At 39.4% G+C, this 16,024-nt stretch overlaps 1 protein-coding gene across 1 annotated transcript in view; it reads right to left on the bottom strand.

Moving 5' to 3' along the window:
• SLC39A9 (solute carrier family 39 member 9) overlaps positions 1 to 16,024 on the bottom strand; it is a 75,398-nt gene that overhangs the window by 25,986 nt on the left and 33,388 nt on the right. The window contains exon 2 of the mRNA XM_007942322.2: positions 5,817 to 5,925. Coding sequence (XP_007940513.1) covers positions 5,817 to 5,925 — 109 coding nt within the window. The remainder of the gene's footprint in view (positions 1 to 5,816; positions 5,926 to 16,024) is intronic.

The raw sequence follows: 16,024 nt of genomic DNA, 5'->3' as shown, positions 1-16,024 counted from the left end.
TGGTTGCCAGGGGTGGGAGGAGAGGGGAGGGAATACTGCAAAAAAAAAAAAAGCATCGACCCATGTCACTTTAGTTTTGTGTATTTCACTGTACATAAATTATATTTCGACAAAATGCATTAATAAATAAAACAAAAATAAATTAAAAAAAAACCCCTCTGGTGTAAACACACACAAAAAAACAAACTACCTAAGGACTCTGAAAACTAAACAACAGCAAACAGAGTGAGTACAGCAAAAATAAGAAAAATCTTTCTTTTGGCCAGACGACCAGGAAAAGAGGCCTCTCAAATGTGTTGGTGGAAAGGGAAACCCCTTTTTTTCTTCCTCTTTCCCCCTTTTTCTTTCCCAGTCCTGCCTTAAAGCAGCCCCAGCTGTAGAATAGCACAGCAGCAACACAGGCAGCTAACCCTCACCCCCGCCCCCAAAAAAACCCTCCCATCTCTATGGAGAAAGGGACACCACTGGTCTGATGATAATTTTTTTGGGGGGGTGGGGGGCAGGGGAGAGTTATTCTGTCCTTTCTCTTTTTCTGTGCCACTTTGTTCCAACACAGCCCAAGCCACATGAAATTGTGCAATGGCAGTAAAACTCCTAGAGAAACCCTATCTTTCTAGCCAGAAGTCCAGGAAAAGGGACCCTGAGAGTAGGTAAGTATGAGAAGATTCTGGACAGGAAAGAGCTGGGAAGGGTGTTCTCTTAATTGTGTGTCTAAGTCAACAAGTTCCAGGCTCACCACTGAAGTCTGAAGGTACAGTATATGCCCAAAGCAGCATTGCAAAGGCTTTGTTTTCAACTAAAATTGGAATTACCACCCAAAAAAGCTGAGACAAAACCTGCAATCTGAACCTAACCAGGTATCCCAAGGAATCTGAAAAACAAACTCCTAGAACTGAAATAATGCAGGATACAAAACTGGTATTAAAAAATCAATTAGGTTTCCATTACTGCCATAAAGTCGATTCCAACCCATAGAGACCCCCATTGGGGTTTCTGAAGCTGTAAATCTTTATGGAAAGGGCCTTGAGCTGCTGATGGTGATTCTGTCTTCCTCTTGTGTAGTTAGAGGAGGTCAAAAGATGCTGCCTCCTTGTCCCTTTAGTACTACCCAAAGCAATCTATACATTCAATGCAATTCCAATCCAGATCCCATCAACATTCTTTAAAAATATGGAAAAAATAGTCACTAATTTTATATGGAAAGGAAAGAAACCTCAGATAAGCAAAGCACTATTGAAGAAGAACAAAGTAGGAGGTCTTATACTCCTGGATCTCAAAACCTAGTATATAGCCACAGTAGTCAAAACAGCTGATACAGGTACAATGACAGGCATATAGACCAGTGGAACAGAACTGAGAACCCAGAAATAGATCCATTGACCTAAGGTCAGCTGATTTTTGAAAAAGGGCTGAAATCCATTATATGAGGAAGAGATGGTCTCTTTAACAAATGGTGCCGGCAAAACTGGATATCCATTTGCAGAAAAATTAAACAAGATCCGTACCTCACTCCATATGCAAAAACGAACTCCAGGTGGATCAAAGACTTAAATGTGAAATTTAAAAATATACAGTTCCTCAAGGAAAAAATTCGGGCAAATTTAGGGGCCCTAATTTATGGCATAAATAGACTGTTACTCATAACCCAAAATTCACAGATAGCAGAACATAAACTAGATTAATGGGAACTTCTAAAAATTAAATTTTTATGTGCTTCCAACGACTTCTCCAAAAGAGTCAAAAGAGAACCTACAGACTGGGAAAAAATATTCGGCAACAGCATATCTGACAAGAGACTTATCCCAAAAATTTACAGAAAACTCCAACACCTCAACAACAAAAAGACAAACAATCCAATTAAAAATGGGCAGGAGACATGAATAGACACTTCACCAAAGAAGCTATTCAGGCAGCCAACAAACACATAAAGAAATGCTCACAATCATTAGCCATTAGAGAGATGCAAATCAAAACAACCATGAGATACAATCTTGCCCCAGTAAAGTTCAACAAGACAGAAAAGAACAAATGCTGGCTAGGATGTGGAGAGATTGGGACTCTCATACACTGCTGGTGGGACTGTGAAATGATACAACCACTGTGGAAAGCAGTATGACGATTCCATAAAAAGTTGGAATTAGAAATACCATTTGATCCAGCAACCCCATTACTAGGTATATATCCTAAAGAAGTGAGAGCCAGGCCAAGAACAGATACATGCACACCCATGTTCGTCATAGCACTATTTACAACAGCAAAAAGATGGAAACAACCTAGGTGCCCATCAACAGAAGAATGGATAACCAAACTATGGGGCATACATACAATGGAATACCATGCAACACTAAAGAATAATGTAGAAACTGAAATACACTGCATAAAGTGGATGAACTTCAAGGACATTATGCTGAGTGAAAAAAATCAATCACAGAAGGACAAATATAGTATTAGTTCATTATTGTAACAAAGTCAAGGAAAGGTTTATATATGGAAGGAAACTTTCTTTGTTGGTTACCAGGGGTAGGAGGAGAGGGGACAGAACATTGCAAAAAATAAAAAATATAAATAAATATGTACACACATACATACAGATTTTCAGTAATCTGGGGAAAACGTTTTAATATTATCTCTGACATTTACAAGAGATGAGAAATCTGGTTATTTTTAATACTCTAACACCTTGTGAAGTGCTGTTTGCAAATATCTATTGGTTTGATCCAGCAATGTCAGATCATGGAACACATGTTAGTACAAGAGAATAAAGATACATTTATGGGATGTTCACTTATTGTGGAGTCTCTGGGTGGTGCAAATGGTAACACACTAAGCTGTTACGCAAAAGCTTGGAGTTTTGAGTTTATCTAGAGGTACTTAGGAAGTAAGCCCTGGTGATCCACGTCTGAGAAATGAGGCATTGAAAACCCTGTGGACTGTTTATGGTTAAGTGTATTCCAACTCATAGTGACCCCACAAGATCTGTCCCATAGGGTTTCCAAGGTTGTAAATCTTTATAGAAACCTACTGCCTCATTTTTCTCCCGTGGAGCAGCTGGTAGGTTTGAAAGATGCCTCCACAAAGAAGATAAACTGATGGCAATTAAGCATATGAAGAGATATTCAAAATCTTCCATAATTAGTCACTACAGAAATGCAGATTAAAGCCACACTGAGATACTACTACCCACCTACTGTTGATGTTGTTTGTTGAGTCAATTCTGACTCATGGTTAACCACAAGGTTTTCAAGGCTGTGATCTTTTGGAAGCAGATCGACAGGCCTTACTTCTGAGGTACCTCTGAGTGGGTTTGAACTGTCAACCTTTCAGTCAGTAGTCCAACGCTTAACCATAGTGCCATGCAGGGACCCTACCCACCTATGAGAATGGTGAAAATAAAATAATGAAACAAAACAGACAACCCTAAGCACTGGCAAGGAAAAGAGTAACAGGAATGCTCATTCATTACTGGTGGCATTGCAAAATGGTACAGCACCTTTGGAAAATAGATCAGTTGTTATAAAGTTAAACATACACTTACCTTATGACCCACCAATCCCATTTGTAGGTATTTATGCAAGAGAAATAAAACCTCATGTTTATACAAAAACCTGTTAAAGAGGTTTAAGAGAACGGAATGCTTATTATAGAGACAGAGCAGTTCTATGAAGCACATTGTAATATGTTTTCAAAAGAATGCCCAAAAGTATTTTAGGTACAAAATTAGGGAAACTAAAAATAAGGAACACCACCCAACACAGAATAGCTAACCTTAATCTTAAAACTATATCTGACATATAGCATGTAAATTATATCTCAATAAAACTAACATCAAAAAAACAATAATAGTATCTGAATAACTTCTTCTACCCCAATGTTTCACTAACCTGTCTAACAAGAATCATTTGCCAATTTGTTTAAAAAAAAAAAAAAAAAGATTCTCAGGTCACTTCCTGGGATACTCTGATTCAGTAAGACTAGGTTAGGGGCCAGGAAACTATACTTTTAAAATGCATTCTTCAGGGGATTTCTATTATCAGATAAATTTATGGGGGAAAAAAAGCTGTCAATCATAATTATTTCTTAGCTACAAAGTGAAACGAAAATTTTTCTTTTACCTGTCTCTTAGTCATATACTGAATGTTATCTAATACACCAAGATAGTCACATACCATATTAACAGTCACATTTCAGAAAAACCCAAGAGCATCCACTGGGATATGAAAGAAAATACTGATCTTCTGTATATATTTACTTTTTGTCTCATACTACAAAATTTCCATTTTTTTTTTAACAAAGTATTCAATAAATCAATGCAATAGTGCATATATATCTTTTTTTCCCCATTAAGATATGTTCTCAAAAAGAGTGAAAACCACTGCTCTAAGGCTCCTGCTTTATTATTTTCTCCCTCAGCCCTTGTCCTGTTTTGCAGTAAGACCCTTGGAATCCTTAAATATAATATATGCCACCATTCTTTGCGCACCAAAACAGCAATATGCCTGTATCCACAGCCAAGCATGAGAGCATCATCATGCTGGATAAAGGGCACCGTTCTGTCCCTGTGCCGAGATCTGAAAAAAATATTTATTATATGGCATCTAGTAAGAAGTGTGGAAGGTGCCTACTTCTTAATACTATTCTTAAAGTCTAGCATTTGAGGATTCAACTCCTCATGTTAACAGTTGTGGTTTCAATCCTCCACAGGTAACTGTGAAATTCCGTATGTGCAGTAATGTTATTGTGCTGAGTCAGAAACCTGATCAAGTATGCTTTCAAGCTGGTGTGAAGGACTATACCATGAAAGACCATAATTAAACTGAAGGTGAACTAAGCTTCCCACCTATCATTTCCTCTCACTCAGCTATGCTGTTTTCCACTCTTTATTAAGGTCAGGAATCAACAGCCACTGCCATCAAGTCAATTCCAATGCATAGCAACCCTGTAGAACAGCAGAATTGCCCCCCATAGGGTTTCTGAGGCTCCAAATCTGTACAGAAGCAAAATGCCTCATTCTTACCCCACGGAGCAGCTGGTGGGTTCGAGCCACCAACTTTTCGGTTAGCAGCAAAATGCTTACAACCACAGTGCTACCAGAGCTCCTTAGGGTTTGGAAAGGCCTCTTAAATTTTTTTAGTTAGGCTTTACCTCAGAAGTCCTCACCATTTATCTGCAAAGTTTATAGTAAAAGGTTATTGAATCCAGATGTGTATATCAATGTATTTTTTTCAATTACACTAAAAACAGATGTGGGATTTGGGAAGTTTTGTGAGTGGGCATTTAAAAGGACTGTCAGGGAGTCTCCGGATGGTGCAGTTGAGCTCTCTTATGAAAGGTTGCCAGTTCGACTCCACCCAGAAGCACCTCAGAAGAAAGGCCTGGGGATGTACTTCTGAAAGACTGCAGCCACTGGGGCAAAAAAAAAAAAAAAATCCACTGCCATCAAGTGGATTCCGACTCATAGCGACCCCCATTGGATTTCCAAGACAGTAAATCTTTACGGAAGTAGACTGCCTAGTCTTCCTCCCGTGAAGCCACTGTTGGGGGGCTATAGAAAAAAAGTATTGTTATACTTTAAAAGACTGGAATTTATGCTATCTTACAAATAACTGCTCAGTGGTATTCATGAATTGGGGCATTTGCAAACTGCTAAGCATGTATTCACTATCAAAGATGTCAAAAAAATTTTTCTTAAGAACCCTTCTCAGGGCAGAATTCTACAGCAAGCATGAACCTCAACTAGAAAAAATACTGCTGTGCTTCTCCTTCCAATCTTCCAAGTCAGGCATACATATCCCACGGGGTCCTTCTCTTTCTCTCACCCTCAAGAATGTCTTCATAAAGTGCATGTACTCCTTCAGGCACGATGACTGCCAGTGCAGTTCCACAGAGAAGGCCGGCACCCAAAACAGTCACCAGCTTTAGTCGCTCCTAGAAAGAAAACATAAGACATTGTGGAAAGCGTTGATTAACGAATGGAGCAAAGTTTCAGAAGCATCTGTAATCAAAACTGTGTACTGCTTGTATGTGAGACCACAACCTACAATGGCCAGTAAATATGAAAAATATTCAGCTTCATAGATAATTAACACCAATTAAAACAAGGAGATACTATTTTTTAATTTACCTGATTGGTAACAAAGTGAAAAAACGTCTACTACCAGGATAGAGGAGCTCTGGTGGCATAGTGCCTAAGGCATTTGACTGCTAACCAAAAGCCTGGCAGTTCAAACCCACCAGCCACTTCTCAGAAGGAAGATGGGGCAATCTACTTCTGTAGTGATACTGCCTTGGAAACCCAAAGTTTTAGTTTATCCAGGATAGGGAGAAATGAGCATCTGTCTAATACTATAAGGAATGTGATATCTCATAATCTATCTGGACCATAAGTTGGCAATTTAGATTAAAAGCCTTAAAAATGTGAATTCTGTGATCCAGTAATTTACTTCTGAAAGTTCATCCTAAGAAAGAAATATGCAAAGAGATTACACTTATTAAGAGCACAAACATGAAAACCAGTATTTCTAAGAAAGGAGAAATCTGACCATATAACAACAATACCACAGCACTCAACCATTGAAATGACATAGGTCTGCAGCAACCATATTAACAAGCAAAAAATGTGTGTGGTTACATAGATAAATATGCTGTGTATATGGTGTTTAGGACAAATAAGACAGACCAATAAGGAACATCATGATGAACTGATAAAACAATGAAGTTGTCAAAGATTTCATTTTACTTAGACCCACAATCAACTCCAATGGAAGCAGCAGTCAAGAAATCAAATGACCCTAAATGGATGAATTTACTTCTGGATTCTCAATTCTTTTCCATTGATCTATGTACCTGTCATTGTTCCAATACCAAGCTGTTTTAACTAAAGTGGCCGTATAGTAGGTTTGGGGATGGGAAGTGTGAGGCTTCCTGCTTTGTTCTTTTTCTTTACTAGTGTTTTACTTATCCAGGATCTCTTTTCTTTCCATATAAAGCTGGTGATTAGTGTTTTCATTTCTTTAGCGAATGATGATGAGATATGAAACAGGATTACATTATAGCTGTTGATTGCTTTGGACAGTATTGACATTCTCACAACGTTAAGCCTTCCTATCTATGAGCATAGTAAAAAAAACCAAACCAAACCCACTGCCATTGAGTCAATTCTGACTCACAGCGACCCCCTTTGGGTTTCTAAGGTGATAAATCTTTATGGAAGTTGTTGTTGTTGTTATTTGCCATAGAGTTGGACCTGACTCATACTGACCCCTCCTTGGGTTTCTGAGGCGGTATCACTATGGAAGTATATTGCCCAACCTTCCTTCCAAGGAGTGGCTGGTGGGTTTGAACCACCAGCCTTCTGGTTAGCAGTCAAGTGCCTTAGGCACTATGCTACCAGAACCCCCCATTTTCCTTCCACAGAGTGGCTGGTGGGTTTGAACTGCTAACCTTCTGGTTAGCAGTCAAATTAGGCACAGCACCATCAGAGCTCCTTATGTGCATAGTATATTCCTCTATTTATGTAAGTCTCTTTTAGTAGTATTTTTCAGTCTTTTTTATAGGTCTTTTGTCTTTGGTTAGATTTATTCCTAAGTACCTCATCTTTTGGGTGGTTATTATAAGTGGTATTGTTTTCCTCATTTCCTTTTCAGAGTTCTCTTTTTAAGTGCAGAGGAATCCTTCAAGCTCAACTTTCAGCCAAACAATAAACAGGCCTATAAGATGAACAATAACACCAGTGAGGTATTTACTCCTTAGAATAATCAACCATATGACTTCAAAAGGGCAGAATTTGTTCAGGAATAAAATTGAGAAGGCAGGAAGGGATAGGAAAGAAGGATGAACAGAAATGGTAAACATAGAGAAGTAGGAAGAGTGCTGTTACACTGTGGGGATTGCAATCAACGTCACAAAACAAAATACATATAAATTGTTGAATGGAAAATCAATTTTCTCTGTAAACTTTTACCCAAATCACAATAAAAAGTTCTTTTTTTTTTAAGAAAAGAAAGAAAGCAAATTATGTATTGCACTGGGCAAATGTGCTGCAGAAGATTTTTTTAAAGTGTTAAAAAGCAAAGATGTCATTTTGAGGACTAAGATGCACCTAACCCAAGCCACAGTATTTTCAACTGCCTCATATGCATGTGGAAATTTGTTGATGCCTCTGAATTATGGTGTTGATAATGATTATTGTATATACTAAGGGCTGCCACAAGAACAAAACTTTCTGTCTTGGAAGAAGTACAGCCAGAACACTCCTCAGAAGGGAGGATAGCAAGACTTCATCTCATGTACTTTGGACATGTCAGAAGGGACTAGTCCCTGGAGAAAGATATCATGCTTGGTAAAGTACAGGGTCAGCAAAAAAAAATGAAGACCCTCAGTGAGATGGCTGCAACAATAGGCTCAAACACAGCAACAACTGTGAGAAGGCACAGGACTGGGTAGTGTTTCATTCTGTCATACACAAGGTTGCTAGGAGTCAGAATTGATTTGATGGCACCTAACATGACATGTGTCTAAGAAGACACGTGTGAGTATATGGGTGTGCATGTATAGATGTATTTGTAAGCATGTGTATATATATGTTTGTGACTGCTGCACATATATTCATATATATAATAAAGCACATAGGGCACACAGTTAGATACTTCCTAGACATAACCAAATACCTCACAAAGTTGGTATTCTGAGTTGAAGGCTTCCATACCAAAAACCCACTGCCATTGAGTCGATTCCAACATAAGGTTTATGACCCATAAAAATGGCATGGGGCATCTAGATGCAATGATGGGGCTCTCCTCATCCACAGCAAAGAAGAATGAAGAAAGCCAAAGAATGGAAACAATCAGTCTGAGGGACTGGTACACCATGCGATCCTCAGCCTATATAACTATGGGACCAGAAAAACTAGATGGTGCCCAGCTACCACTATCAACCCCTCAGAAGGGGATCTATGTAGGAGATCCTTAATAGAGTAGGAGAATAATGGAGAACAAAACTCAAAATCATAAAAAACAAAACCAGGTTTGCTGGTCCGATAGAGCCTGGTGGAACCCCTGAGACTATGGCCCCTAGCTACCTTCAGGTCTGGAATTGAACCCATTCCTATGGCTTCCAGCCAAACAAAAGACAGGCATATAAGCTGAACATTTACTTAGGTAGATACACTCCTTGGAGAAATCATTCATGGGAGAATAGATGTGTAGGCAGAGGGAGACAGCTTGTGGGGGCAGGAGTGCATGGGAGGGAAGGACACAGGGAAGAACTATGGAGAGGAAGTGGGAAGAGAGCAGTTGCACTGTGGGAAATTGAAGTTAATGTCATGAGACAAAAGTGTATGTGAACTGCTGTATGGAAAATGAATTGCTCTATAAACTTTCACCCAAATCACAGTAAAAAAGAAAAATTTAAAAAATTGATACACTAAACATTTCCACTGTAGGAGATCCTGGATAGAGAGGGAGAACAATGTGGAACAAAACTCAAAATCACTTGGGGGCAAAGAAAAGGGGGAGTGGGAACAGGTTTGCTGGTCTGATGGAGCTTGGTGGAACCACTGAGACTATGGCCCCTAGCTGCCCTTCAGGTCTGGAATTGAACCCACACCTATGGCTTCCAGCCAAACAAAAGACAGGCATATGAGTTGAGCATGAATCTGAGGTAGATACACTCCTTGGAGAGACCAATCATGGGAGAAAGAAAGACCGTTTATGCACAGGGAGACAGTTCAGGGGGCAGGAGTGCATAGAAGGATGGACACAGGGAAGAAGTAACTATCAGGAGGAAGTGGGAGGGGAGTTGCTGCAATGGGGTAAACTGTAGTCGATGTCATGAGACAACATGTGTGGGAACTGCTGTATGTAAAGTGAATTTGCTCTGTAAACTCTCACCCAAATCACAATTTTTTTAAAAAAACATTCCCACTGTAGGGTAAAAAAAATGGCATGGGGGATACATTGTCTGAACTCTAATTTCACAAGGTGGAAGAGGATCAAGATCAACAGGCCAAGGTTGATTCCATTTCCTTGCTCTGTTGACCAGAAAGCCCAATGTGGTGTCTCTGTTAGTCTCCTAGTTGTGCTGTCATTTCTCTGCTGCTGTTTCTGTCTCTGGAGGTGTTACAGCTTTCTGTCTGTTTCCTGGGTCAAGGAGGTTCCTAGTATGGCAACCTTGGGTCCAAAGGATGTGTTCCATTCCTGACTTTTCTTTCTTGATGATAATCAGGTCTCCCCTTTCCACATCTGTGAAGGCTCATTTTAAGCCTAGTAGGATGACAAAACTTACCAATCTTCACACTGGGGTTCCATATACCTTATTTGCATGGTCCTGCCCCCACAAGGGTACCATGCATCTTATTTACATTATTAGAAAGCTACCTAATCTCCTTGGTGGGCCATAAGCATCTCACATTTGCATAATCCTACCTAGTCATTTTTAGGAGCTCTGGTAGCTTGGTGCCTAAGGCACTTGACTGCTAACCAGAAGGCTAGCAGTTCAAACCCACCAGCCACTCCTCAGAGGAAGATGAGGCAATCTACTTCCATAGTGATGCTGCCTCGGAAACCCAAGGAGGTGTCGCTATGAGTCGGACCCGACTCGACGGCACATAACAACAACAACAACAATCTATTCATTTGGTGGGAGTTACAAAGACTATGGCTTGAAGGGCCATATTAAGTAATTCACTGTACCACATGATGGTAATTTCATGGGACAATTTGGTCAACTGGCATAACATAGTTCATAAAGATAATGTTCTACATCCTAGTTTGATGAATAGCATTTGGGGTCCTAAAAGCTTCTGAGCAGCTATGTAAGATACAACTATTAGTCTCTGCTTGTATGGAGCAAAACAGAATGAAGGAAACCAAAGTCTCAAAGAAGAAACTAATCCACAAGATTAACAGTCCACACTAACCTGAGAGCAGAAGAACTAGATAGTGTCCAGCTACCACTGCCTACCATTCTGACCAGGGACACAACAGAAGGTCCTGGATTAAAGGAGAGAAAAGTGTAGAACAAAATTCAAGTTCCAAAAAAACACCAGACCTACTAGACTGATACAGACTAGAGAAACCCCTGAAACTACTGCCCTGAAATAAGTTTTAAACCTGGAACTGAAACTAATCCGAGAGTTCACCTTTCACCCAAATAATAGGTTGGTTCATAATATTTTACGAATAATTATCATCCATGAGTACTGTGTGCCTTCAAATAATCATCTAAATGAACTTAAATGGTCAACGTTTACCCTAAAACAAAGACCAAATGGTAAAGGAGGGGAGCAGGGAAGCTAGATTAACAGAAAAAGAACAATCAGAATGGAAATAATAACATTGCTGACACATTGTAAAAAATGTAACCAAAGTCACTCAACAGTATGTACAGAAACTGATAAATGGGAATCTCATTTGTTCTGTAAACTTTCATCAAAAACACAGTATTATTTTAAAAAATGACATAAGTCTATTCATTAATATACAAAATCACAATGTACTGTAATAAAGACAAAGTTGGTGGCAAACAGTATGTATGATAATCTCATGTTTATAAAAAATATATTCATATAAGAAGAACAAATGTACATTATAACATTAACAATGGTTATCTCTGGATAATTTAATTTTTATTTTATAATTTATCTACAAAGAGCATATATTACTCAAACAATTTTTAAAATTTTTTTTAAAAATGTCAATTATTAAAATATCCTATGGCTTTATTTCAATTTACTCTCAATTGTTTTCTTTTTATTCAGATTTATTTGTGAAACTTCTTGTTGTACAACATTTAAAAGATTAAGTTTCAAAGTTTCTTAAAACAGTAGCTTCCTGGGGTCTTGTTTTTGTTAGTGAGTAGGCTCCAACTCACAGCCACCCTGTGTACAAAAGAACAAAACACTGTCTGGTCCTGCGTCATCCTCACAATCGCTGCCACGCACGCTTGAGCCCACTGTTGCAGCCACTGTGTCAATTCATCTCGAGGGTTTTCCCTTTATTCGTTGACCTTCTCTAACTTTAACTAAGTCTAATATCCTCCAGGGACTGCTCCCTCCTGATAACATGACCAAAATAGGTGAGCTAAAGACTGGCCATTCTAACTTCTAAGATGCATTCTGGCCACATTTCTTTTAATATAGATTTGTTTGCTCTTCTGGCAGTCCATGGTATTTTCAGTATTTTTTTTGCCAACACCGCAATTCAAAGGCATTAATTCTTCTTTGGTCTTTCTTATTCACTGTCCAGGTTTGACATGCATATAAGGCGACTAAAAACCATGCCTTGGGTTAGGTGCACCTTGGTCTTCAAAGTGACATCTTTGCTTTAAAGAGGTCTTTTGCAACAGATTTGCCCAATGCAATACGACATGATCTCTTAACTGCTGCTTCCGTGGGTGCTGACTGTAGATCCAAGTAAAACGACGCCTTTAACAACTTCAATCTTTTCTCCATTTATCATGATGATGTTGCTTACTGGTTGAGTTATGATGATTTTTGTTTTCTTTATGCTGAGATGTAATCTTTACGTAGTCTTTGATCTCCATTAGTGTTTCAAGTCATCTTCACTTTCAGCAAGCAAGGTAGTATCAACTGCACATTGCAGGTTGCTAACGAGTCCTCTCTAATTCTGATGTCATGTTCTTCTTCACATGGTCCAGCTTCTCGGTTTATCTGCTCAGTATGCAGATTGAATAAGCATGGTGAAAGGATACAGCCCTGATATACACCCTTCCTGATTTTAAACCATGCAGTAAGCACCCCCTTGTTCTGTTCTAATGACTGCCTCTTGGTCTATGTACAGGCTCCTAATGAGCACAATTAAATGTTCTGGAATCCTCATTCTTTGCAATGTTATCCATAAATTGTTATCATCCACACAGTCGAATGCCTTTCCATAGCCAATAAAATACAGGTAAACATCTTCCTGGTATTCTTTGCTTTCAGCCTAGATCCCTCTAACATCAGCAATTAATATCCTTTGTTCCATATCCTCTTCTGAATCCATCTTGAATTTCTGGAAATCCCCTCTCAATATACCGTTGCAACCATTTTTTAATTATCTTAAGCAAGATTTTACTTGTGTGTGATATTAATGATATTGTTTTAAAACTTCCATATTCTACTGTATCATCTTTCTTTGGTATGAGCACAAATATGGATCTCTTCTAGTAGGCTGGGCAGGTAGTTGTCTTCCAAATTTCTTGGCATAAATGAGTAAGAGCCTCCAACACTGCATCCTTTGTTTAAAGATCTCAATGGGTATTCCATCAATTCCTGGAGCCTTGTTTTTCACCAACTCCTTTAGTGCAGCTTGAACTTCTCCCTTCAATACCACTGGTTCTTGATCATATCCTACCCTCCTGAAACGGCTGAACACCAACCAATTATTTTTGGTTCAGTGATTCTGCAATCCTTCCATCTTCTTTCGATGCTTCCTGCATCGTTCAATATTTTCCCCAGAGAATCCTTCAATATTGCAATTTGAGGCTAGAATTTTTTCTTCAGTTCTTTCAGCTTAAGAAATGCCAAGTGTGTTCTTCTCTTTTGGATTTCCAATTCCAGGTCTTTGTACATTTCATTATAATACTTTGGCTTCTCAAGTTTCCCTTTGAAATCTTCTGTTTAGCTCCTCTATTTCATCATTTCTTCCATTCACTTTAGCTACCCCACATTTAAGAGCAAGTTTCAAAAACTCCAACACCTCAACAGCAAAAAGACAAACAATCCAATTAAAAAATGGGTGGAAGACATGAACAGACATTTCACCAAAGTGGATATTCAAGCAGCCAACAAACACATAAAGAAATGTTCATGATCATTAGCCATTAGAGAGATGCAAATCAAGACAACAATGAGATACCATCCTGCCCTTGCACTAACAGCAAAGTTCAACAAGACAGAAAACAACAAATGCTGGTGAGGACGTGGAGAGATTAGAACTCTCACACACTGCTGGTGGGACTGTCAAATGATACGACCACTGTGGAAAGCAGTACGGCAATTCCTTAAAAAGCTGGAATTAGAAATACCACTTGATCCAGCAATCCTATTACTAGGTATATATCCTAAAGAAGTGAGAGCCAGGACAAGAATAGATATATGCACACCCATGTTCACTGCAACACTATCTACAATAGCAAAAAGATGGAAACAACCTAGGTGCCCATCAACAGAAGAATGCGTAACCAACTATGGTACATACACACAATGGCATACTATGCAACACTGAAGAATAATTAGTATCTGCAAAACACCACACAATATGTATGAATGTGGAGGATATTATGCTGAGTGAAATAAGTCAATCACAGGAGGGCAAATATTGTATTAGTTCATTACTGTAAAAAGTCAAGGCAAGGTTTATACATGGAAGGAAACTTTCTTTGTTGGTTACAAAGGATGGAAGGAGAGGGGAGGGAACACTGCTACATAGTTAAGACAAGTACTGATTTGGGTGAAGGAAAGGTCAATGCACCAAAAGTGAGCGATCAACAAGGTGGTATTGAGGAAGAGGAAGACATAGAGAGTTACATGGGAGGTACAGACAACAAAGATAAACCCTTCTGCATGTACGGTACTGAGTCGTCAGTGACAGCAAGCAATGATCTAATAGTAGACAGATGGGTGGACAGGCTGAATGATCAGGATGTCTATGCAGGCGGGAGTGTGCCCTTGACCATGTATAGGGTTGGCAGACGATGTTTCTACAAGCGTATTTGTATGTGCTGTGAGAATGTCCAGGTGTATACTAGAGCTGATAAAGGACAAGGTTGTGGTGGCTTCTTGGCTACCCGGAGGGAGTGAGTAGGACCTGTGGGCTCAGGACCACGGTTCACAGGGAACAGCAAGCTCAATTGGCATAACACACTACACAAAAACACTGTTCTACATCCTACTTTGGTGAGTAGGGACTGGGTGGCATAAAAGCTTGCAAGTGGCCATCTAGAGGCAATGATGGGTCTCTCCTCATCCAGAGCGAAGAAGAATGAAGAAAACCAAAGATGTATGGAAACAGTTAGTGCAAGGGACTGGTAGACCATGTGATCCTGAGCCTATATGACCATGAGACCAGAAGAACTAGATGGTGTCCAGCTACCACTGTCAAATACTCACAGGGGGGATCTGTGTAGGAGATCCTGGGTAGAGTGGGAAAACAATGTGGAACAAAACTCAAAATCACAAGACCAGGTTTGCTGGTCTGATAGAGCCTGGTGAAACACCTGAGACTATGGCCCCTAGTTACCCTTCAGGTCTAGAAATGAACTCACTCCTATGGCTTCCAACCAAACAACAGACAGGCATATGGGGTGAACATTTACATCAGGTAGATATACTCCTTCGAACGATCAACTGTGGGAGAATAGAAGGGCAGTATTTGCACAGGGAGATAGCTCAAGGGGTGGGAGTGCATGGGAGGGAAGGACACAGGGAAGAGGTAACTACAGGGAGGAAGTGCGAAGAGAGTTGTTATACTGTGGGGAATTGCAGTAATTATCATGAAACAAAATGTGTAAGAACTGCTGTACAGAAAATGAATTTGCTCTGTAAACTTTCACCCAAATCACAATAAAAACAAAGAAAAAGAAGTTTCAGGGTCTCTTCTGACATCCATTTTGGTCTTTTCTTCTTTTCCTGTCTTAATAACCTTTTGCTTTCTTCATGTATGATGTTCTTGATGTCATCCCACAACTCATCTGGTCTTCGGTCAGTGGCATTCAATGCATCAAATCTATTCTGAGATGGTTTCTAAATTCAGGCGGGATATAATCAAGATCATATTTTGGCTCTCACGGACTTGTTTTAATAATTGGTAACATCCTAGGATTTTAGCAGTGTGCAAAATGATCTTAAGAACTCTAAACCAAAACCAAACCAGTTGCTGATAAGTCAATTCTGAGCCCATGTGTGTCAGAGTAGAGTTGTGCTCCATAGGGCTTTTGTGGCTGTTGTCTTTTGAAAGCAGGTCACCAGGTCTTTCTTCTGAGGTACTCTGGGTAGGTTTGAACAGCCAACTTTTTTTTTTTTTTT

The sequence above is a fragment of the Orycteropus afer genome, unplaced genomic scaffold (assembly GCF_000298275.1).
Source record: "Orycteropus afer afer isolate SDZICR_OR568_19922 unplaced genomic scaffold, OryAfe1.0 scaffold00088, whole genome shotgun sequence".
In the NCBI taxonomy this organism is placed as follows: Eukaryota; Metazoa; Chordata; class Mammalia; order Tubulidentata; family Orycteropodidae; genus Orycteropus; species Orycteropus afer.
The sequence above is the reverse complement of the archived record's forward strand: the minus strand, read 5'-3'. Positions and strand labels throughout refer to the sequence as shown.